This window comes from Solanum tuberosum, unplaced genomic scaffold, assembly GCF_000226075.1.
Source record: "Solanum tuberosum cultivar DM 1-3 516 R44 unplaced genomic scaffold, SolTub_3.0 scf00026, whole genome shotgun sequence".
NCBI classification, from domain to species: Eukaryota; Viridiplantae; Streptophyta; class Magnoliopsida; order Solanales; family Solanaceae; genus Solanum; species Solanum tuberosum.
In genome coordinates, this window is record NW_006238952.1 from 1,540,907 (window position 1) to 1,563,807 (window position 22,901).

Here is a 22,901-nt window from a genome sequence, read left to right on the forward strand (position 1 = left end):
TGAATATAGCTAATTTAATTAAAATTTACCATGAAAAGATAATTTTAATCATGAAGTGCCACATGAAAGAATAAAAAAGAAAGTACATGCATCATTATTTTATAAATTTTTTATTTATAACAACTAAATAAAATTTAAACGTCGAACTGTTTCTGCTTTCTATAATGGACAGGGACATATGAAATAAAAAATAAAGAAGCGGGTCAACTTAAAGGCGTTCTTTATATAAGTTACCAACCCAAACGCATTCGAGGCTTGCTCTTTTCTTTTTTTTCCAATAATAATAAACAAACGCCATTGGTTCTGTTTCTCTCTGCTTCACTAATGGCTACTGGCAGTGTAGTTGGGTTCGTCGGTTTGGATGATATCAGCTTGGAATTGGCTACTTCGCTTCTTCGTTCGGGTTACTCTCTTCAGGCATTCGAGGTTGTTGATAAATTCTTGTTATGTTTCTGATCATATGATTCTAATTTCTTGATTTTCGATCAGTCTTGTACTTATCAGTTGTTTTTCTTCTGATTTTTCATCAAGATTGATGAAGATCAGTGGTTTTTAATCAAGATTATAATCAAGATTGATGAAGATTTTAAATTTAATTTAAAGAAAATTAAAGATTTAGTCTAATGCTTTATAGATGACTTCACCTTTTATATTTTTTGGGTGTTGGTGTGAGTAGGCGGGGAATGGCATGTCCATTATCTAGTGTCTTGAGGTTTCTAATAATCAAAGTGATTATCAAGATTTAGTCAATGATTGATGAAGATCTTGAATTAAAATTTCAAGAAACTTAAAGATTTAGTTTAATGCTTTAGTTTTGTCAATTTTTTTTGTGTGGGTGCATTATGCAGTGACTTGAGGTTTTTAATGGTAAGTTCTCATGGGTGGGAAAAGATTTGATTTGAATGGGCTTACTATTTATGACTATGTTCCATCAAGAAAGTAGGTTTCAAGAAAAACACTTCAAGTTTTCAATGCCTGATATTGGTCAGTGTTGGTGAAGAGTTGTTTTGAAATTTTTTCCATTTACTATTAGCTTATATGAACATTTGCTTGGGTCTGTTTCAGAATTGTTGATAATTTTGTTTACATAATTATAGAATATCAAAGATGTTAAATCTTCTTTCCACTTACAAAAAAAATATGTGAAGTTATATTTCTTTGATCTCTAGCATTGGGGCTAGAGTGCTTTTCTTGGTTCATCACCTGACATAAAGTTTCTATGTGGTTGAAAGAAAGTGGACATCTATGTTCTGTCTTCACTCGTCTGCTTCTTTTTCTCAATGTCATCTGTTTAAGATTGGTAATGCCCTTTGCGGTTGGTGGTTTTGATATGTGGTATCAACAGGCAGGAAGTCCTTTGGTTGATAAGTTCTTAAAGCTAGGTGGTAAAGTATGTGCCAACCCTACTGAGGCAAGGAAAGGTGAGATCTGAGTTCACTTTCTTTATGTTTCCTATCCCACAGCCTTCTCTTACAGATTTTCCTTGTAATGTTTGGCTATATGTCCCAGTTTAAACTCTGTACAGACAATTGATGAACACCTCAAAACCTAGTGTAATTCAAACCTTGTTCTTACATTTGAAGAATACCCCTCCTCTTGTTTCATTCTTCCTTCACAGTTTACTTTCCAACTGTTTAACTGCCATCATCACCATGTGCTTAAGTCTCACCTTTGTGCTGACCTTACATATTGAATTTTATTTTTTTCTCAATCATACATAAATTTGAATAGATTTTTCATCATGATTCAGTTCCATCTTAAGATACTGAAAATTGGACAGAAAATCCCATTTTCAGCTCCCTCGTGCGGGAAATGATCTCGACATTTCAAACTTTTAGCTTTTGTCTCTCTGTATTGAGTTTGGCCGTTCTTGTCTGTTTTGTCTTTATGCGGCAGGTCTTTATTTCCTTTTTTCTGATCGAAAGATATTTTTGGACGTCCTATTGCTAATTTACTAGAACACTATGATTTTGAAGGAGCAAAAAAGATGTTGGGATGTATAATGGAATAGTATATTGTGGTGATCTGGAACATTAGATGTAATCTATTAGTAGCCCAAAAGAAGATTTTCCACCAATATAATCTAGAATATTTTTTCGTGATTACTGGAAGACTTAAAAGAAGGTGATGTCTGCAAGGTTCTTGCTCTCTGATTTATACAGAAAATAGATCTATCCTTCTGTCTAATATTGCCTTTAGAAGTGGATGGCTTGAGGTCATCATTTAACCATTCTGCTGTCTCCAGTAAATACGATGGAGAGAAGCAACAATCTTTATAGCCTACCTTGCTTGACATTGTATGGTGAAAGTTCTTCACAGTTTCTCCAGGTGTCTTGTTACGTACCAAAATAGTTTCTGATCCACTTCACCATTTTCAGGTGTAGCTGCATTGGTCATATTGTTATCTCATGCTGATCAAATAAATGATTTAATTCTGGGCGACAAGGGTGTTTTAAACGGTAAATGTCTATACATATTCTAGGTTTCTGTCTGATCAGTTTGATGAAGGCGCAATGCCATTGCCTTTTCTTTCCTTTCTATTGATGTTTTTTCTTGCCTTACAGGATTAAGCAAAGATACGGTCATCATTTTCCATTCAAATGTATTACCTTCACAGATTCAGAAGCTGGAGTTGGCTCTAAGAGGCAACATCTTGATCTGGCTAATTTTCATATTTTATTGCCATATTTAGAAGTAATAAATGTTGCATATTTGTGAGAGTAAATTTGTCTCTTTCTTATCGTGCCCCTTGTATAATTGAGTTTTCTTGTGATGTTTGAAGTCTAATTGATGAATGACTACGGAAAATATCTATCTTGTGGGTTTTAAGCTTCTTGCACTATACTGCCATTTTACTGCTGAATCTTAGCAAGTTTGATGATTTGTTAAGACATATGAGATAAAACAGAGTAGGCCTTAATATTTTTTTGTTGTTGAATGTAACTCTATAAGAAGAACTAGCATTTGTGATAAGAATTTATTTTGGATATCATAGTCCACTAGAGCATAAGCTAAGACTTGTAGGGTATTAGTGTTTGTGATTTCTTATCATTTACTCTTTGTGGTGGGTGAATTATCAAGCTGAACTGGGCACATCCCTAGGATTGATATTTTCACATATGAGATAAAACAGAGTAGGCCTTAGTATTTTTTTGTTGTTGAATGTAACTCTATAAGATGAGCTAGCATTTGTGATAAGAATTTAATTTGGATATCATAGTCCACTAGAGCATAAGCTAAGACTTGTAGGGTATTAGTGTTTGTGATTTCTTATCATTTACTCTTTGTGGTGGGTGAATTATCAAGCTGAACTGGGCACATCCCTAGGATTGATATTTTCACATATGAGATAAAACAGAGTAGGCCTTAGTATTTTTTAGTGTTGAATGTAACTCTATAAGATGAGCTAGCATTTGTGATAAAGAATTTAATTGGATATCATAGTCCACTAGAGCATAAGCTAAGACTTGTAGGGCATTAGCGTTCGTGATTTTTTATCATTTACTCTTTGTGGCGGGTGAATTATCAAGGTGAACTGGGCATATGCCTGGGATGGACATTTTCACTATGAAGATAAAATAGAGGAAGATGGAAATATAAGGATTTACACTTGTGTAACTGCCATTAAAAATTAAACAGACATCTGCTAATCTTCAAACTGTTCTTCTTTTGACTAATGCAGATTGTTATGGCACAAACTTCATTGTTGATATATATGTCTCAAAAGCAGTATCAGAGGTTCTGAATGATAAAACTATGGTAAGACATAAAATTCCCCATGAGAACCATTTCTGAGGAGTTAGCTAGAAATTTATCTTCTACTTTTTGTCCTTTGCTGATGCCAGGAATATTTGTTCTTTCTTTTCAATGATGATAGATTATTTCCTCTGGAAGTTCGGAGTCCATTGCTAGAGCACAGCCCATTCTTTCTGGTGCAGTAACTTGTCTTGCTATTCTGGATTTATTTTTGCAGAAATTCACTATTGAAATCATTGTTCTTAAAATTTTTACTAACTGTTAGAGCCAGAGAAAATTGGTTACTCTCATGTTTCTTTGCTTTTCTGAGTCGGCTTTTTCCTGTGGACAGCCATGTGCGCAAAGCTATACACCTTTGAGGGTGAACTTGGTGCCGGAAGGTACATTATGTATATCTGTCATGTCTACCAACTTTTGCTGTTTTTCATGTCATTATTGAGAAAAATCGAGCAATTATGATTTGCTCAGTTTAGATTATAGTGGTATGTTTAGTTTGAATATCACAAATTTAATCTGCGTAGCTATGTTAGTATAATGATTTTGTGACAATCTATTTATCTGTTACAATTATGCTTGCAGCAAAGCTAAAATGGTGATTGAGCTCCTTGAAGGAATTCATTCTGTTGCTTCGGTGGAGGCCATCGGTCTTGGTGCTCAAGCTGGAATTCATCCATGGATACTTTATGACATAATATCCAATGCTGCTGGAAATTCTTGGTGACTGCATTTACATTTTCATTTCATTTTAGGCTCATTTGATAGATAGCCACCTCAAGGTTTTTATGAAGATGTTTAGTGTAATATCTTAAATTAGATAGTTTATTGTTCCGAAAAGAGTATGGTATTAGTGCATCACTGTTATTTCTCAATCTTCTATTCAGTTGCTAAAGTTTATCTTGCACTTGATCACTTAGTTTCCTAGTACTATTACTGCTGGAAAATGTCAGCGAAAAAATGTCCTATCCTACCTTCTTCATGAGTGCAAGAATTAGTTCTGAAAGAAAAAGATGCTTGAAAGCAGCTGTGCTGATTTAAAGGGATAGTTAGTTAAGAAGTCTTAGATTCCAAGTTTTATGTTCAAGTTCAAAATCATTGCTGAATACTCGTGTATGATTCTGATCTTAAGTACATAGTTGGGTGTTTGATTAGGTATTGTTGATTCGACCAGTTCAATGTGTTATCTTATGCCGAAAGCTATATAAACTAGGTGTGCACATGGGCATGTCTTTGGGGTCAGTTTATGTTGTCATTGAGCCACGAGAAGTTAATTTTTTTTGAAAGATGTATTACTCCTCTGATTCAAAAAGAATGACCTACTTTCCTTTTTAGTTTGTTTAAAAAAAAATGACCTCTTTCCTTTTTTGGTAACATTTTAATTTCAGCTTTCCACGTGGCATGTTTAAGACCACAAGATTTAAGGGCAATTTTGTACATTTGACATAACTTTAATTTATGACCACAAGATTCAAAAGTCTTCTTTATTTTCTTGAACTCCGTGCCAAGTCAAACTAGGCCACTCTTTTTGAAACGGAGGGAGTATTAATCATTTGTAGAAGTCTTCATATGTTATTATGTATAGTTGTAAGTTGAATTAGCTCTGATACCATGTTCTTCCTTTCTTATGTCTTCTGTTTGCTTTGCATTACTTCTCTATGTAATGATTAATTATTTTTGCATGCTGTCATTCTCAATTTTTTCTTAATATTTAAATTTTGCAGGGTTTTCAAGAATTCTCTTCCCCAGCTTTTGAGGGGTAATCAGACAAAACATCTCTTTCTCAACCTTTTCATTCAAAATTTGGTAAGACTCTCGTGTTAAGTTTCCATAGTTCTTTTCTTTTGAGAGCTAACATTACTATTCAGATTCTTTTGTAAGATGAAAAGCTCTTTCTTAATCCTCTGTCCATAATATGTTTATTGCTTAAAACAGGTTAGAGCATATAATGCCTTCTTCAGAAAGAGAAACCATAAGTTTAAAATGCACATTCTTTCTGAAAGGCACCTTTCAGTGTTTCTTTTCTATTTTTAATCCTGGGTTTTCCCTTAATTATATATTACCTTCGAGATAGACTCATTTTGAGCTGGTGTGAGTTTCAAGAATAGGATGTTTGAAAAGATTTTACATTAATTTGATAACAAATGCTTAAAATGATATTGGAATGTTAGAAAAGCAAAATGGATAGTTAAAAGGATGTCACGTCAAGTTTGAAATATTATGAAGTGATTAATTGATTATAATTCATATTAGTTTGAAGAGTTTAGAGGGAATAAAACTTTCCCTCAAAGGAAATGGGTCAAATTTTCAAAATCAGCCCAAAAGTAAACATCTAATTTATTGGGGCACAGGGAAGAACTTGAAAAATTCTTCATGGTTTTTCGCTTTCATGGTGTTGCGTCTGGCTACCGCTAGAAAATTCTTATAATAATTTCTGTCGTCTCTTTACTACTGTAGAGTTCCTATTCCCTGATTCTTATTTGGTGCACTTCAGGGTAATGTACTAGACATGGCGAAATCACATAAATTCCTCGTTCCACTTCTAACGGTTGCTCATCAGCAACTCATAGCAGGCATAGTACCCATTCCTTCTTATTTTGTTTTGCGGAAGACAAAAGTAACATTTGGACGTGATCTCAGTTGCTTTGCATTTCATCTACAGGATCTTCACATCCCCAACAACAGAAAGATGACGATTCTACATTGCTCAAGGTCAGGTTTGGGTACACAAGGTTTTCGTACAGTAATGTAGCTTGAGCTTCTTTATCTGCTACTAACAGCAGGATGCGCTACAGGTTTGGGAAAGTTTACTTGGGGTAAATTTAGCTGATGCGGTCAATTCTAAAAGTTACAACCCTGAGGAACTGGCCAGTCAAATTACTTCCCAATCTGATACTGTGAAGCGAATTGGTTTCATTGGCCTTGGTGCTATGGGATTTGGCATGGCAACTCATCTGCTGAAATCAAATTTCTGCGTTCTTGGTTATGATGTAATGCCTTGCATCTTTTTTATATTTGGTGCTGGACTAGTTCCATTTCAATATGTAGTTTTGGATGACTAGGTAATAAATATCCTACTCAAGGAAAATAATACATTTACCATTTTCTAGAAATTTTAAAATGTTTTAAAAGAGTGGTGGGAAATTTAAAATTTTAATTTGAAATGCACACTACTCAGTCTAAGGCTGAATATCAGGAAATGCATCAGAACCACTGTAGATTTAAATTTGGGGTAAAAATAAAGTATCTGCACATAAAGCAATGTCAAAGTATAGGATAATGTTTTTCGAGCAGCATCTTTTTGCCCTTTGAAAAAGTAGAGAAGGTGATTCACTTTTAGGGTGTGTTTTGATAATTCAAAGTCAGGAAGTGGTGGGAAAAACTTGGTCATCTTTTTGTCCACCTACTGAGAAGGGAAAATCTAATCTTTTGATATTCTTTCCTTCCCTTGTCTGCCGTTACACCAAAGAGATACTTTGAAAAATTAAACTGCAAGTAACTGTAGGAACAAATCCTTCTATTTCGTACATTATCTGAGATTATGTCTGCACTTGTGGCTTTTGTCTTTGATTCGTCAAAGAAATTTCTACAAGAAAAAGAAGCTGGAAATGACTTGCAAGACTGATTTTTGTTGACCTAATGAAAATTGGGTTCCTTAATTTATTCCGATCACTAACATCATTTTGTGCATATTGCTACATCGATAAGCATCTCTCCTTACAAGGTACCTTGAAGTGTATCCACATGCTTTATGTTGTGTATTGTCCTCTATTTACTGAATTCAGATGTTTGTTGTGATTTATTTAAAGCTAATAACTAAGTGAAAGTAATGGCTGCCTTTTCTTATGAAATTGTAGGTATATCCACCATCACTATCTCGATTTGCAGATGCAGGTGGCTTGACTGGGAGTACTCCTGCAGAAGTATCTCAGGGTAAATTAAGATGCTTTTTGATGTATGCATCATATATTAAGAAACTGATGACAATCTTCAGGTCTTGTGTTGTCTGAAAATCTTGTCTGTTTGGCAAAGAGCTTTAAGTTCTAGGGGTCTGCTATTCTGTTTATTTCTTAATTGTATGATTTACTTTCTGGAAGAGACTAAGCTAGAACAAGGTTGACTAACAAACTTATAGAAGTCAAGTTCACCTGTCTCCCTACAGTCAAGAAGAAAATGAGAAGGATCTTGAGCTTCCGCTTCCATCATTCTTGGATCTGGGCAGCATAACTTAGAATAAGTATCTGTCAGATAATACTTTGTTTTCTGCTCAACAAGTCCAATGTAAAGTAGTTTAGCTATAAGATCAATTCCCTAATCTGTAATTAAAAGTTGCTTCTTTACTTTTTGATGAGCACTATGGCTAAAGTTTGACGCTACTTGCCATTTGCTGATCCTTTTAAATGTTTGTTTTGCCACCTTAATTGTTTCAGATGTAGACGTACTTGTAGTAATGGTCACAAACGAACTGCAAGCTGAAAGTGTTCTTTATGGTGATCAAGGCGCTGTGTCAGGTAAATACTGTGCTCTCACTTCTACATCTTTGGGCAGGACTAACCATCTCTCCTGGTTTTTATAGCCCTTCCATCTGGAGCATCTATTATCCTCTCATCAACAGTTTCTCCATCATTTGTTAGCCAGCTCGAGAAGCGCTTGCAGAGTAAGTCTTTCCTCTCAAATTCCGTTGAAGTTTGCTTTCCTTCTTGTAATACATTTCCTGGCATTTTCTTGTTCATTCTTTTCGAGGCAAGTCCATTCCTGAATATACCAGTTCAAGGAGTAGATATATACAACAATGATTAAACCTCAATTCCAACCAAGTTTATAAAATGAAGTTGAAGTTTTGTATATTCTCTACTGGTAGAAATCTCTGACAAGACTAAAAGACTACCAGAAAGCAGGATCTGAAGTAATCATACTAACATGACTAACACGTATTCTTAACTAATTGTTATCGCTTTTTAAAATATTTTTCTGAATTGTGCCCTATTTTTCACTAAGTCTACATGGATTCAATGAGTTTATAAGCCTTTCCAAAAATCTTTCTTTCCTGTGATTTTAGGTATGCATCGTCCCTTTTTAACACCTTACCATGGTTTGACACCTGTAAACTGGTGTATCTGGAGGTCGACGTAGGGCATGACCAAACCATGTCAAGGATATGAGCTACTTGCACCTTCAAGCAAAAATGACGTACTTGTGTGCTTGCATGTGCAAGCACATTGTTTTGTTTTTAAATTATATTGGGGGATGATATCCTTGTCCGATGATATGATACAGCTTCCTGATTTAGATAGATGAAGTATTGGCCCTATGATTGAATATACTGCCTCTTCCAACATGTGACAGTTCCAATCTCAAGAGAACTAAATGGAGTTTAATGATCTCTTGACGCTTCATCACTTGTCAAACTGTGATCAGAGATTATGAAATCTTGAGTTTTCTCCAATTTTATGATAGTAATGGCTCTTTCTTTTCCAAAAATTGAGGACATAATTCTCATATCATCCACCTTTTATCATTCTTTGACTCACATATGCTTCACCTTTATCATCTGATAGGTGACCCGAAGAAATTAAAATTAGTGGATGCTCCTGTTTCTGGTGGGGTCAAGAAGGCTGCTAATGGAACCCTTACGGTGCGAATATGAAAAAATTATCTTTCAAATCCTTGATTTTGGTGATTGCTTTTCATATTTCAAAAATGTTTTTTGTTTGGATGAACCTTGTCTGGTGACTTACTGGAAGTTATAACACCAATGCTAGATAATGGCATCAGGTACAGATGAAGCTCTCAAACACAGTGGTTCAGTTCTTGCTGGTAAGAAGTGGACTCTTTTATTTTGTCTCAAAATATCCTTTAGATATCTCTGTGTGATTTTCCCTTTCAAATGCTACTATTAAGGTACTGATCATTGTGTGCTTGCCTAAACAGCATTAAGTGAGAAGCTTTATATAATAAGAGGAGGTTGTGGAGCTGGCAGGTACCTTTAGTCTGAGTATTATCTTCGCTGACCTCACTGGATCATTTGATTTCATAGTACTTAGCTTATTTGGGCATGCAAATACTTCTCCAATCATTTCACCTTGCTGTTTCTTCAATGAGTTTGTCCTGGAAATAGTACATCGGTTTTTGACTTCTGTATATGTGGATCTACCAGTGCTGTTAAGATGGTCAATCAACTTCTTGCTGGAGTTCATATTGCATCAGCTGCTGAGGCAATGGCATTTGGTGCTCGATTGGGTCTTAATACAAGACTTTTGTTTGATGTCATCACAAATAGTGGGGGAACATCTTGGTAGGTAACCCATACCGTTATTGAAGAAAATAATTTCCTTCTTTTCATTCAAATATAGGTAAAAGAAGCTGTGCAGTGCTCAGTTTTTAATTTTGTTTGCAACAGTGCATGGCATGATATTAGTTTATTAGATGTTACCCTGAACCTGATTTTTCCGATATGTAGTCATGAATATTATAATGCTTTAGTGCTGAATGCAGAATGTGGTCCTATAATTAGTGAGACAGGAATCATAGAATCATCTATGATTGAGAGTGCGTCCAAGCTATATATATATTTTGAATTTGTGTTTGGAAGAAAAGTCAGTTTTTTTTTTATTAGTTAGATATTTCTGTGTAATGTGGTCTTTATGATTGTGAGTATTATTTTTCGAGAAGCTCACTCATGATTGACTTTAAGCAGGAAACCTTCGAAACTTTTATTCTTTAAGGAATCATCTCACTGTTTTGTGCATGAGTTTTCGGTTGGTTCTTTAGTCATTGTAGAAATAGTTGTTGAATTGTATGTACTGCCTCGTCTGAAAGTATAAATTAGTAAAAAAAGGATACTTATATTTATATAGTTGTATCTTCAACCGTTGCAAGACTCAAATTAAGATTTCCTTGTATTAAACTGTTTTGAATTGTGTATATGAAAAAATTATTGCTAGAGAGTGGATGTTTTTATTTGTTTAATTATTTGTTCATCAATATTGATTGATGCCTTCAACAATAGTCATTTTCAGAGATATGCTAGGAAAAACTTCGCCTTTTTCATCTTATTGTAACCTATTTTACAAGCAAAGTCGTAATTTCATAAGACATGGTAAAAACATGTCTTGGCATTTCTTTCTCTTTCCGGGGTGAGGTTGGTGTCTTCTGTGCATGAGTTGTCAGAGAGTTTACAGATGTATTTGTTTGTCTCATGGTAAGCAGGAAATCATGTTGTTTAATTCATCGGTTGGTGGAACTGAGACGATGTTAGAATGATTAACCTTGGCTTATTTGCTCCAATACCAGCATAGTAGCTTAACTTTTATGGTGTCTTCTAATTATCACCCTGTAGGAAAATGAGGCTCTTAGCTCCTCACAACTCTAAGATGTTAACTGATGCCTGGGAATTTCTGGTTCTCCACCTGCTTTGCCTGCTTTCATTCTGTCTCTCGATCCTAATTCATTATGGAGCTATTTACTTCTTTCTAGAAATTGTGCTTATCTGTGGCATGAGATTTGTGTTAATGTGTGAACAGTAGGATTTATTTGGATTTGTATTTTTGCAGGATGTTTGAGAATCGTGGGCCGCACATGATAGAAAATGATTATACGCCGCTGTCGGCACTTGATATCTTCGTGAAGGATCTGGTGAGGCTGATAAACATTGAACACATTTCATATTGCAGCTGTGTTAACTTTGATTTTTAATTTCGTTAAGGCTATTCTTATGGTTTTAACAGGGCATTGTTTCTCGTGAAGGCTCATCACGCAGAGTGCCGCTTCATATTGCAAACATTGCACACCAATTATTCCTGTCAGGTGCGGTTAAGAGATCTGTTACTTTCTATTTTAACTCTGTGTATCCTTTACTGCACTACAGTTGTCCAGCACTCTAGCAAATGAGATTTTCCATTTTCATCCCCCACTTTTCTCAATGATATCCAAGTGCGGTTTCATTTATTACAGCAAAATTGACAGTTTCTAAGTTTTGTTTGACCTAAAAGTATTACAACGATAAGATACTGGTACTGTCTAGGATTGCTCATTACTATTTTAACTAACATTTGGTTTCTTTGTCGAGTCACTCTTCTGGAAAGAAGAAAACTCTTGATGCATATTATTGTCATATAGTGCAACTTCAATAATTTATATTCAAAAGACTGTGCAAGTCTACTGTTGCTAACTAATTAAAAAGAAGAAACTTTTAAGTACAACAAGTTGGGTTTCCCATTGTTTGCTTTTGGTCTATGGACATTTGATTTCAGCTTATTCACCATTTTATTGCCCAAATATATTTGGAAATTGTCCCTGAATATCATGCTGTAAAGAAATTTTTATCGATGTTCCTTTTTTCTTTGTTTGAAAAATTGGATGAAATAGACATTCTCCCAAAGCATATTTTCCTCTTTTCTTTTCAATCATGAGATGTAGAAGATTGTGAGGCCTAATGTTTGTATGAATACGCGATCAAGAAAATGTGGTTAAACTGGGGAGGGGTGGGTAAAGTGGTGACTGGAAGAGAGATATTTTTCTCTTAGTAGGAGGAATTGTTGACAAACAGCTGAATTGGTGGTCCCCTTATGCTAGCCAGTATTAACTATGGCTTCCAATAAAGTATTTAACTAGCGTTAAATGTCTTAGATTTGTCAGTTCTGTGCCGTCTCAGCCATGGGTTTAACCAGATAAAATTGTGGTCCTGTCCTCCTCATAACCCTTTTTTAACCAGCACAGATTACTCTTTTTTCTAATTAACCTTTGTTTAACTTAATGGTGTTTGAGCATGTAAATTGAACTGCTGTACTGCAAAAGCACTCTCTTTCATGTTGTGTAACCTGTCTTCATACTGTTTATATGTCTCATGGATTAGGTTCTGCTGCTGGATGGGGCAGATTGGATGATGCTGCTGTAGTAAAGGTATGACCAGCTGTATGTAATAAGAGATGTCATGTTAATTAATGTTTGAATTTATGAAAATATGCTCAATTATCATTCAGTTTATTCCAAAGGCGATGTAGTTTTCCTCTGTTAATTATACTGCAGCATGAATTTGATAGGCATAAATTGTAAGGAGAATGGTTCAGCTAATTGTTACCATCTACTCTATCTCAAACTTCTGCAGGTTTATGAGACGCTGAGTGGAGTCAAAGTTGAAGGCAAACTTCCTGTTCTCAATAAAGAATCTGCATTGCAGTCCCTTCCTCCTGAGTGGCCAGTGGATCCGATTAATGAAATACGTACACTAACAGAGAATAGTTTGAGGACTTTAATTGTTCTGGATGATGATCCAACTGGGACTCAAACTGTTCACGATATTGAGGTCCTGACAGAATGGTAAAATGCTTCTATAAATTTCAAGAGACAGTTTAGTTACATTTTCCAAAAAATTGTCTTCTGGATTCACAAACAGAGACTCTAGCTAGTGTTACCAATTCAAAATGGTATGGCAGGAAGACTGAGTTTCAGAGTGTAATTTCTTCATTTCTTTATATGTGTTGCGTATTATGCATGTTATTTAAGGTGTGGAAGTGGGAAAACTGGAAATAATTAACCAAAATCCCCATTCGTTAAGTGTAGTCTATAGGCCAAGCACTTATATGACAGGTGTGAGCGACCAAACAAAAGAAATTAGTGTCCAGCTATTTGTGGAACTAGATACTTGTAATGTTTAACTTAAATAAACTAGCAATAGATACATGTTGCTCAGTTCTTTATCTATTTCCTTCATTCTCTTCTTCGTACGAGGAAAGAGAGTTGAGATCTATTTTGTTTAATACATTTATCATGTAGAAGATGATAACAATATAATTTCCCTTCTTTGTTAGCTTCAATCTCCATTACTCTCTCCTCTCCATCTAACTTTATAAATGCTCTTGGTTAGCATACTTCTTATCTCCATCATAGATGAAACTTTGTTATTTGATCCTTATAGAGATAAAAACTTCAAAATATTTTTGTTACTTTTACCAGTCATGAACTTGCTAATTTTTGCAGGAGCATTGAGTCACTCATTGAAGAGTTCAAAAAGAGGCCTAAATGTTTTTTCATTTTGACTAATTCCAGAGCATTGACTTCTGAGAAGGTAAAAAGACTTGCATTGAAGAAAAGTTTCTATATCGAACCCCTTCAAAGAATTTTTGTATTTGAAGTCTAACAGCTGCTGGCTAAGTTACTTATCTCATTGATTGTGACATCATTAACTGACGCTTCTCACTGCAGGCTAGTGCATTGATAGCAGATATCTGCAGGAACATTGATTCTGCTGCCAAGTCAGTGGAAAAAGCAGACTACACAGTGGTTCTGAGGGGTGATTCAACCTTACGAGGTCATTTCCCTGAGGTGAGGATAGAGATAAGCTGACAGAAATCAAACCTCGTGTGGCCTTTCTTTCCCCAACTTGTTTGGGATTGTGTTGTGGTTGTCGTCCTTTCTTGACACACTATTAAGATATCGTTTTATGCTACCTAGGAAGCAGATGCAGCTGTTTCTGTACTGGGTGAGATGGACGCATGGATTATCTGCCCCTTTTTCTTACAAGGAGGCCGTTATACCATTGGAGATACACATTATGTTGCAGATTCTGATAGGTACCTCTCTAATCCAACTTATATTAGTTGTTTGGACTTGCCGGAAACACTAATTATGTCTTCTTGTCTTTAGGCTTGTTCCTGCAGGTGAAACAGAATTTGCTAAAGATGCTGCATTTGGATACAAATCTTCCAACCTCCGAGAGGTCAAGCCTTGTCTGTTTCTGAGGAAAACATGCTTTCTGCTTCACACTAAACTGATGTAGTTGTTATTCTTTTTTTTTTCTCCATTTGATATTTCAGTGGGTAGAAGAAAAAACAAAGGGCCAGAGACCTGCTAGCAGTGTTTCATCAATCTCCATCCAGCTTTTAAGAAATGGTGGACCAGATGCTGTTTGTGAACATCTCTGTAATTTGCAGAAGGTACATAAGCGTCATCGCCATCTTACTCTTACATAATTGCTCTTTCTTTATTACCTCCACTGACTCATTAGTATCCATCATCTGACTGTGTTTGTCAACATGGCTAGCTTATGCTTGGCACCTATTTTCTTTTTTGGCGATGTACTTTTCTTTCGTACGGCTCTTATCATGATCTCAAAGTTCCTTAGAGAATGGACTTCATGTTAGAAGTTTGCTGTTTGTGTGTCTTTTGGGTGATGGTATTCTACATATGGAGCTTTGTATGTGAGCTTTGGTTCATACACATAAAACTTCGATTTGACTTAAAGTGCAAATATGAGATTACAAAGTCATAGATGCTTACCTTCTCAAACCCCTCGTTACAGCCGAAAGCTTTGCTCTTTTAGAATCCTGCATACTGAACCCTTAAACACCTCTTAGCATTCTTCCATAACATTACTGTCATGTGCAGAGAGTCTAATAGAGAAGTTCACTGATAGTTGCTGATGTTTAGGGAAACCATAAGACCCTTGAGGCCGTAAATGTTTTAAAATTGCAAGTGAATGCCAGAGTTGTAGATGGTAGTGAGCAATCTATGTTCACAACTGCCAGCCTAGTGCTACACAATTTACTGCATAAGCAAACTTACCAAATTTCCTTCTGAAGAGCTTCACAGAAGCTTTTGATGCCAGTCCCTGAACTACTGGATAGTGAAAAGGAACCTTCTACTCTGCTGTGGGCTTGGAAAATTTCTTGCTGGGTTGATTTTCCCTTCCTTACAAAAACTCGACCTTAATTATTTGTTGCTCCTGATCGCATTTCCTGTAACAGGGTTCAACATGTATAGTCAATGCAGCTAGTGAAAGAGACATGACTGTATTTGCCGCTGGAATGATAAAGGTTTTATAGAATTCCCGTTACATTTGATATTAGTTCTTTTTCATGTGGTGAGATGTAAGTTGATCTTCATTTTCTTTGCTCTATATGCAGGCAGAACTAAAAGGAAAACACTTTTTGTGCCGTACTGCTGCCAGTTTTGTTTCTACTCGAGTTGGAATCATCCAAAAATCTCCAATTTTGCCAAATGATATTGGAATAAGTAGAGAAAGAAATGGTGGACTTATTGTTGTGGGTTCATATGTTCCAAAAACAACAAAGCAGGTCAAATATAACAAGTTTCGTATGCTTAATTTCTATTGGCATTCCGTCACACTTATATTTCAAGTTCACTGCAGGTTGAAGAACTAAAACTACAATATGGTCATGTTTTGAAGACTATAGAGGTAAAACTGAATACTGTATGTTATACTTTTGCTGAAAATATGGAGCTAAGTTTTAATTTCCTTTCCTGAAAAGTAGATTTCAGTAAATAAAGTTGCCATGGAGTCATCAGAAACGAGGGAGGAAGAAATCAATCGAGCTGCTGAAATGGCAGACGTTTACCTTAGAAATCATAAAGATACTTTCATAATGACCAGTAGGGAGCTGATCACAGGCAAAAGTGAGTCTTCATATTATCTAATGACGAATACTAATTCCTTGCCATCCTGATTTTGTTTTATTCACTTTTTTGTGCTTTTAACATACTGTACTATACCCAGCTCCTTCTGAGAGTTTAGAGATCAATTTCAAGGTAAGCTCAGCACTGGTGGAGATAGTTAGGAGGATAACCACGAGGCCTCGTTATATTCTTGCAAAGGTACTTCTTTTATCTCCGTATGCTTGTATCACTTTCTTCTATATTATGTGCATGTTTAGTGGAAGGGACATTCATCACGCTCATTACTTTTTTACAGTTCTTTCTTTCCTCACATAGCTTTCTGTTGAAAGGTGTCAAATTAAGGGGACAGAGTTCGAAGGATTTGTTCGGGGTGGCCCAGTGGTTTGGGCTTGGGACTTCCATGCTGGAGGTCTCAAGTTCGAAACCCCTTGCTAGCGAAAGCAAGGGGTTTGCCTTCTGGGTCGAGCTCGTCGCACCGGGCTTGCCTAGTGTGGGTTACCTCTCCTATGTGGTTTGCGAGCTATTGCATAGGAGTGGGGGTTTTACCCTGTGCGCACCCAAAAGGTAGCGGCTGCGGGTTTCCCTTGTCATCAAAAAAAAAAAAAAAAGGATTTGTTAGTTTAATGATTGACTGACTAAAGTCAAAACCTGGGTCTAGGTTGCAATTGTAAATTAATATTATCCTTCTTATTTAAGAGTCTTAAAACACGTGTACGCTTGCCTAAATCAAAAAGGGGGGCAGGGGATTATTCATGCTCATCGATTTATGTGGATGGAAGCAAAAAGCAGGATGAATATGACGAATCAGTGTGAATCTCAAGACACAAAAAGCAACAGCTGTAGAACTTGAAATTTACTCCAGTATGCAACTCTTTTGAAAACTTGAGAACTAAGGAGGCCTTTGGGGTAAATATTTGAAGATAATGAAGTAACATATGAAAACTAAGGACACTGTTTTATGCCCGACTTTTCTGATCTGGGTTTTTGTTCTCCCTGTTTTCCTAGTTGCACTTGTTTAAGGGGAACCTAAACTTCTTGTACAAAGTCTTTTCCCTGACAGCATGTGCCGTCAATCTTTTAAGTTTCACAACAGCTATATGTTACTTCATTATCTTGGCATATTCTCTGAACATGTCTGGAGAACTTAATAAACAGAAATTATTGAAGTGTTGGACCAATTGCTTGAGTTCTTCTTTCATAGGGAGGAATTACCTCATCAGATCTTGCCACAAAAGCTTTAGAAGCAAAACGTGCTAAAGTAGTGGGACAAGCTCTTGCTGGTATTCCAGTGTGGCAGCTAGGTCCTGAAAGCAGACATCCAAAGGTTCCTTATATTGTCTTCCCAGGTAATTTTTGGCAATTTTTTATTGCCGTTGAATACCTGTACTTTGGTCCCTAATATTTAGCTATCAATGTGAATATCAGGTAATGTTGGTGACAGTAATGCTCTGGCAGAGGTGGTGAAACGTTGGGCTCATCCTGGCAGATTATCAACTAAGGAACTCCTACTGGTAGAATGGCTTTGCTTTAATGATTTCCCTTCTTTTTACATATGGATTTACACTATCTGTTCTGTTAATAGGAAGCTGAGAGGGGAAGCTATGCTGTTGGTGCTTTTAACGTATACAATTTGGAAGGAGTTGAGGCAGTTGTTGCTGCAGCAGAGGAGGAAAATAGTCCTGCTATCTTACAGGTTTAAGCAGATCATTGTTAACTCTACTAGCCCTGATAAGTTTGCTTCAGAAAAGCTGACATATTTACAACTTCTGAATACACTTCTGCATGCACTGTTAAAAGATAACGTTTTTTTCTTAAATTTGTGGTAATGCTAAAAAAATCACGAAAGAATCGTGTTCTTTTTTGTTTTGATTTGTTATTTTCTTATTACTAATATGTTTAAATTTTCACTTCTTATATTTACTTCAAAGACCTATATTTTACTTCAGAAGAACAGATGTCATTACTCATTAGTACTATTTAAGGGTTATTTGGTATGGGGCATTGGTGACAAAGTTATCCCATTCGATAGTATCCCATCATTACAGTACAAATGGTGGGATAAATAATCCTGGGACTAACTAACAACCCCTAACCAAATGTAAGATAAAATAATCCTGCATTTTATGCCGGGACTATTATACCTTATCCCTCGTACCACATTCTTTTTGTGGTCCTTTTATTGAGAGCTCTATCCTAGTATTAATTTATTATCTTTTAATTTGAAGTTCTTGACTTTCCCATCTCGTTTTCCATCTTCATATATGTTCTTCTAAATGCTTAATCTGTTGATGGGGGAAAAGAAGGGAAGTCATTTCTATTTGAACATAATGTCTGTTTCATGTGCTACAATAAGAATCTATGCCACTTCTTATTCTCCAGATCCATCCTAGTGCACTAAAGGAAGGAGGAGTTCCACTCATTGCATGTTGCATATCAGCTGCAGAACAAGCATCTGTAAGTGATATTCTAGATAATGAGTCAACTTGTAGCAACTCTGGAATAATGAAAAATAGATGGATAAAAATAGAACTATATTTAATCATGCATACTGCTACAGTGCTGCTCCTACCAGACAATAAACATGGATTTGCACTATAGTGACTAAGGGAACCTGTTTTCTGCTGCAATTTGTGGATAAGTGAAAAAATCAATATAGGCAGTGATCAACAACTGCAACAACATACCCAGTGTAGTCCCACAATATAAGTTGTGATCCATCAAAAGGAAATATGTTTCTTTGCTAATTATAGGGAATCTTTAAATCTTTCAATAAGATAGAACAGCATAAAAAAAGAAGAATTATTTACTTAGTAATGATCCAATAGCTCCAGATTTTTTTGGCATACTTGCACAGGCTTTTGAAGCGGTAAAACATCTAATGTCCGATATATTATGGATTGGATCGGGTATCAAATCTGTGATCCAGAAAAGGTTTTCCTCTCTTAATATCTATGCTCTTTGATTAAAAATTTAGTGTTGGAAATTATGACCAGATGTAGGGTTTTGGGAGTAATTAGTTTCTGTTATGTCATAATCTGAAGTTCTATCATAAGTATGTATAAACAGCTTCCTTTTGATGATTGAGAAATTAACTTGGAAAATCTGAGTAGTGATCATTGTGCCTCTGTACGTTCTTTATCTTTCTTGATCTCCGTAAAAGCATTAACCATATTCATAATGACAGGTTCCTATAACAGTTCACTTTGACCATGGAAATTCCAAGCAAGAGTTGTTGGAAGTTCTTGAGATGGTTAGTTTCATTTGTTAGTAGTGATCATATTTATTATGCTCTCCAGGTCAATTAAACTTTTTTCCCAACCAAATAGAGCTCAAAGATTCTTATGTCAGTGTGCTAACTCATAACTTCAACCACACCACAGGGATTTGACTCACTCATGGTAGATGGCTCACACCTTCCTTTCAAGGATAATGTTTCCTATACGAAGTACATTTCTTCCTTGGCGCACTCGAAAAAGATGTTGGTAGAAGCTGAATTGGGAAGATTGTCAGGTACTGAAGATGATTTGACTGTAGCAGACTATGAAGCAAAGCTGACTGATATTAATCACCCCCCCCCCCCCCCCCCCCCCCCCCCCCCCCCCCCCCCCCCCCCCCCCCCCCCCCCCCCCCCCCCCCCCCCCCCCCCCCCCCCCCCCCCCCCCCCCCCCCCCCCCCCCCCCCCCCCCCCCCCCCCCCCCCCCCCCCCCCCCCCCCCCCCCCCCCCCCCCCCCCCCCCCCCCCCCCCCCCCCCCCCCCCCCCCCCCCCCCCCCCCCCCCCCCCCCCCCCCCCCCCCCCCCCCCCCCCCCCCCCCCCCCCCCCCCCCCCCCCCCCCCCCCCCCCCCCCCCCCCCCCCCCCCCCCCCCCCCCCCCCCCCCCCCCCCCCCCCCCCCCCCCCCCCCCCCCCCCCCCCCCCCCCCCCCCCCCCCCCCCCCCCCCCCCCCCCCCCCCCCCCCCCCCCCCCCCCCCCCCCCCCCCCCCCCCCCCCCCCCCCCCCCCCCCCCCCCCCCCCCCCCCCCCCCCCCCCCCCCCCCCCCCCCCCCCCCCCCCCCCCCCCCCCCCCCCCCCCCCCCCCCCCCCCCCCCCCCCCCCCCCCCCCCCCCCCCCCCCCCCCCCCCCCCCCCCCCCCCCCCCCCCCCCCCCCCCCCCCCCCCCCCCCCCCCCCCCCCCCCCCCCCCCCCCCCCCCCCCCCCCCCCCCCCCCCCCCCCCCCCCCCCCCCCCCCCCCCCCCCCCCCCCCCCCCCCCCCCCCCCCCCCCCCCCCCCCCCCCCCCCCCCCCCCCCCCCCCCCCCCCCCCCCCCCCCCCCCCCCCCCCCCCCCCCCCCCCCCCCCCCCCCCCCCCCCCCCCCCCCCCCCCCCCCCCCCCCCCCCCCCCCCCCCCCAGGTTAATATCAACTTTTTTCAATTTCTGAACTTGCTTTCATATGACGTTTCAGGCACATGAATTCATTGATGCGACGGCCATAGATGCTTTGGCAGTGTGCATCGGAAATGTTCATGGAAAATATCCTCCAAGTGGTCCAAATCTTAGACTTGATTTGCTGAAGGTCTAATGCATATATTCTCGCCCTCTTTTTGTTTCCTTTTCATCCTTTTGATTTAGGATCAGAGTTTACTGACCTGGGAATTTTTGATATGGCAATCAATATAAACCATGAGGGAGGTCAATTACACTTCATATATCAGACTCCTGCTTTTTCTATGAAAAATCACTTGCGACGATTTGTGATGCTAAACATTTTGTAACCTATTCATGTCACATTATATACTTGAAAATAAGAGTAGCAATTCTCCAACTTGTAGTACATTGATATTGATTTATAAAATTAGTCTGCTTTATTGATGCATGCTCTGAAGAAAATCAAACATTCTTTTTTTAAAGGTAGATATCTGTTGTACGTGTTGATTCCAAAATCACTCTAATTGTGATTGTTTTTTTAATCACGCATCAGTTGGAAACAAAACAATATCGATGAGTTCCTTGTGAATTAGCATCTCTCGAAAAATTGTTTTGGATCTGTATTTATGTGCCAAGTAAAGCTGCATCTGCTCCTAATTTAACTTGAACTCACTCATTTCTCCTCTTTTTATGAGTACAGGACCTCTATGGCTTGTGTTCAAAGAAAGGAGTTCATGTTGTTCTTCATGGAGCTTCTGGGCTGTCAAAGGAAATAATAGAGGTATACTGAATTCTAACATCTTTGTATTGATTCATTTTAGTGAAATAGATAAAGGGCAAGAGGGAAGTTGAACATGCTGAGTACAATATAAGAATGGAGTTTAAAAGGGGTAATGGTGGAAAATCTCTCGGTGTTGAAGGTCCTATCTCTATCATTAATGTCTTTATAGAAGTACAGTCTTAGGTGGAAATTAGGGGTCGTGATGGACCTTTGATGATTTGAGAACAACAACTACGCTTCAGTCACAAACTAGTTTAGATGGACATATAAATCCTAAAACATCCACCTATGCTCTTTCATTTCAAGATTTAATTCACTTATCAATTCTTTTGAAGATTTCGTTTTGGTAGACAACTTGTCAAAATGTTTTCCTTTTTACTGCTAGGATTATCTAAAGATTAATCTTCAGTTTACTCTCCATTATAATGAACAGGAATGTATAAAGCTTGGTGTCAGAAAGTTCAATGTTAATACTGAAGTGCGCAAGGCTTATATGGATGCACTGAGTAGCCCCAATAAGAAGGATCTCATCAATGTCATGGCTTCTGCAAAAGAAGCCATGAAAGCAGTGATTGCTGAAAAGATGCGTCTGTTTGGCTCAGCAGGGAAAGCTTGCTAACATTCTAGTCCATGAAAATGCCCGGTAGATTGTTATCTGATTTATCCGCCCTCGTTATCACAAATTAAATATCTTGTTGATGCATCAGCCCTAGTGTCGTAAGAATAATAAAGGTGCAAGTTGTAACACTAGATGGCTATGTTTACTTTCTTTTTTTGGTTTTCCTGTGTCTGATACCCATATTGGGTTCAGCTTAAATTTGAATTTGCACTGGGACATCCCTAACAAGATGTCTTTGATTGATTCAATGTAAATGATACTAATTATCTTGTACGAATAAAGGAGATAATAATCTTTCATGTTGATTTCTTGCTAGACAAACAAAATTTTAACTTCTTAGGCATGGTTCTCTCAAGTGGCTGTATAAACCATGATTAATTGATGCATAATTTTACTATTTTAACTTGCTTATAATAAATTGAGTTGATTTGATGTAAAATATCCGAAATGAATATATTGTTTTAACCCTTAACCTTGTGAAATCTTTCTTAAATAAAAAGAATGACATATCCAGTTAAAATGTATTGTCTCAAATATTTCAAAAGGATTACTTAAAAGTTTAATGTAGTGGACTCTGCAAAAGGTACCAAAAATGGAGAAATTGTGGATGTCAATATACGCAAGACTCTTTTTTAAGGAGACTACGTACATTTCCTTTTGTTATGTGTTTGCTACGTTTATTTTATCGAATTAACGGATGTAATTATATATTTTTATGTGTTAGCTATGTCCTTGTGTCTTATCTTATCGAATTAAGTGATGTAATTGTATATTTTTATTGAAAAAATACCGTCTCCACTAATCAAAATGTTTAATCCGTGGTAGTAGGTATCTATAAATCTCGAAACCCATGGAAACGTTATAAATAAATAATTGATCATCTTGGTTTAAATGGATAAATGCCGAGATATTAATATTCACTGAAATTACCAGCTTGTCC

The 22,901-nt window shown here is 37.8% G+C and overlaps 1 protein-coding gene across 1 annotated transcript; it reads left to right on the plus strand.

The window, feature by feature from the left end:
- The first annotated feature begins 252 nt into the window (after positions 1 to 252).
- Positions 253 to 22,266, plus strand: LOC102593631 (uncharacterized). Its single transcript, XM_006341455.2, has 42 exons — positions 253 to 426; positions 1,346 to 1,421; positions 2,379 to 2,459; positions 2,565 to 2,645; positions 3,683 to 3,759; positions 3,878 to 3,932; positions 4,088 to 4,136; positions 4,336 to 4,473; positions 5,475 to 5,556; positions 6,245 to 6,323; positions 6,413 to 6,462; positions 6,546 to 6,740; positions 7,608 to 7,683; positions 8,181 to 8,261; positions 8,327 to 8,407; positions 9,309 to 9,385; positions 9,513 to 9,567; positions 9,682 to 9,730; positions 9,908 to 10,045; positions 11,304 to 11,385; positions 11,478 to 11,556; positions 12,605 to 12,651; positions 12,857 to 13,068; positions 13,729 to 13,816; positions 13,954 to 14,073; positions 14,203 to 14,321; positions 14,395 to 14,467; positions 14,565 to 14,684; positions 15,495 to 15,563; positions 15,654 to 15,824; positions 15,899 to 15,946; positions 16,023 to 16,164; positions 16,265 to 16,362; positions 17,366 to 17,510; positions 17,590 to 17,675; positions 17,747 to 17,857; positions 18,544 to 18,618; positions 19,349 to 19,414; positions 19,545 to 19,729; positions 20,595 to 20,709; positions 21,262 to 21,342; positions 21,776 to 22,266. The coding sequence occupies exons 1-42, from the start codon at positions 325 to 327 to the stop codon at positions 21,959 to 21,961; spliced, it is 4,140 nt and encodes a 1,379-aa protein (XP_006341517.1). The 5' UTR covers positions 253 to 324; the 3' UTR covers positions 21,962 to 22,266.
- Positions 22,267 to 22,901: the final 635 nt, after the last annotated feature.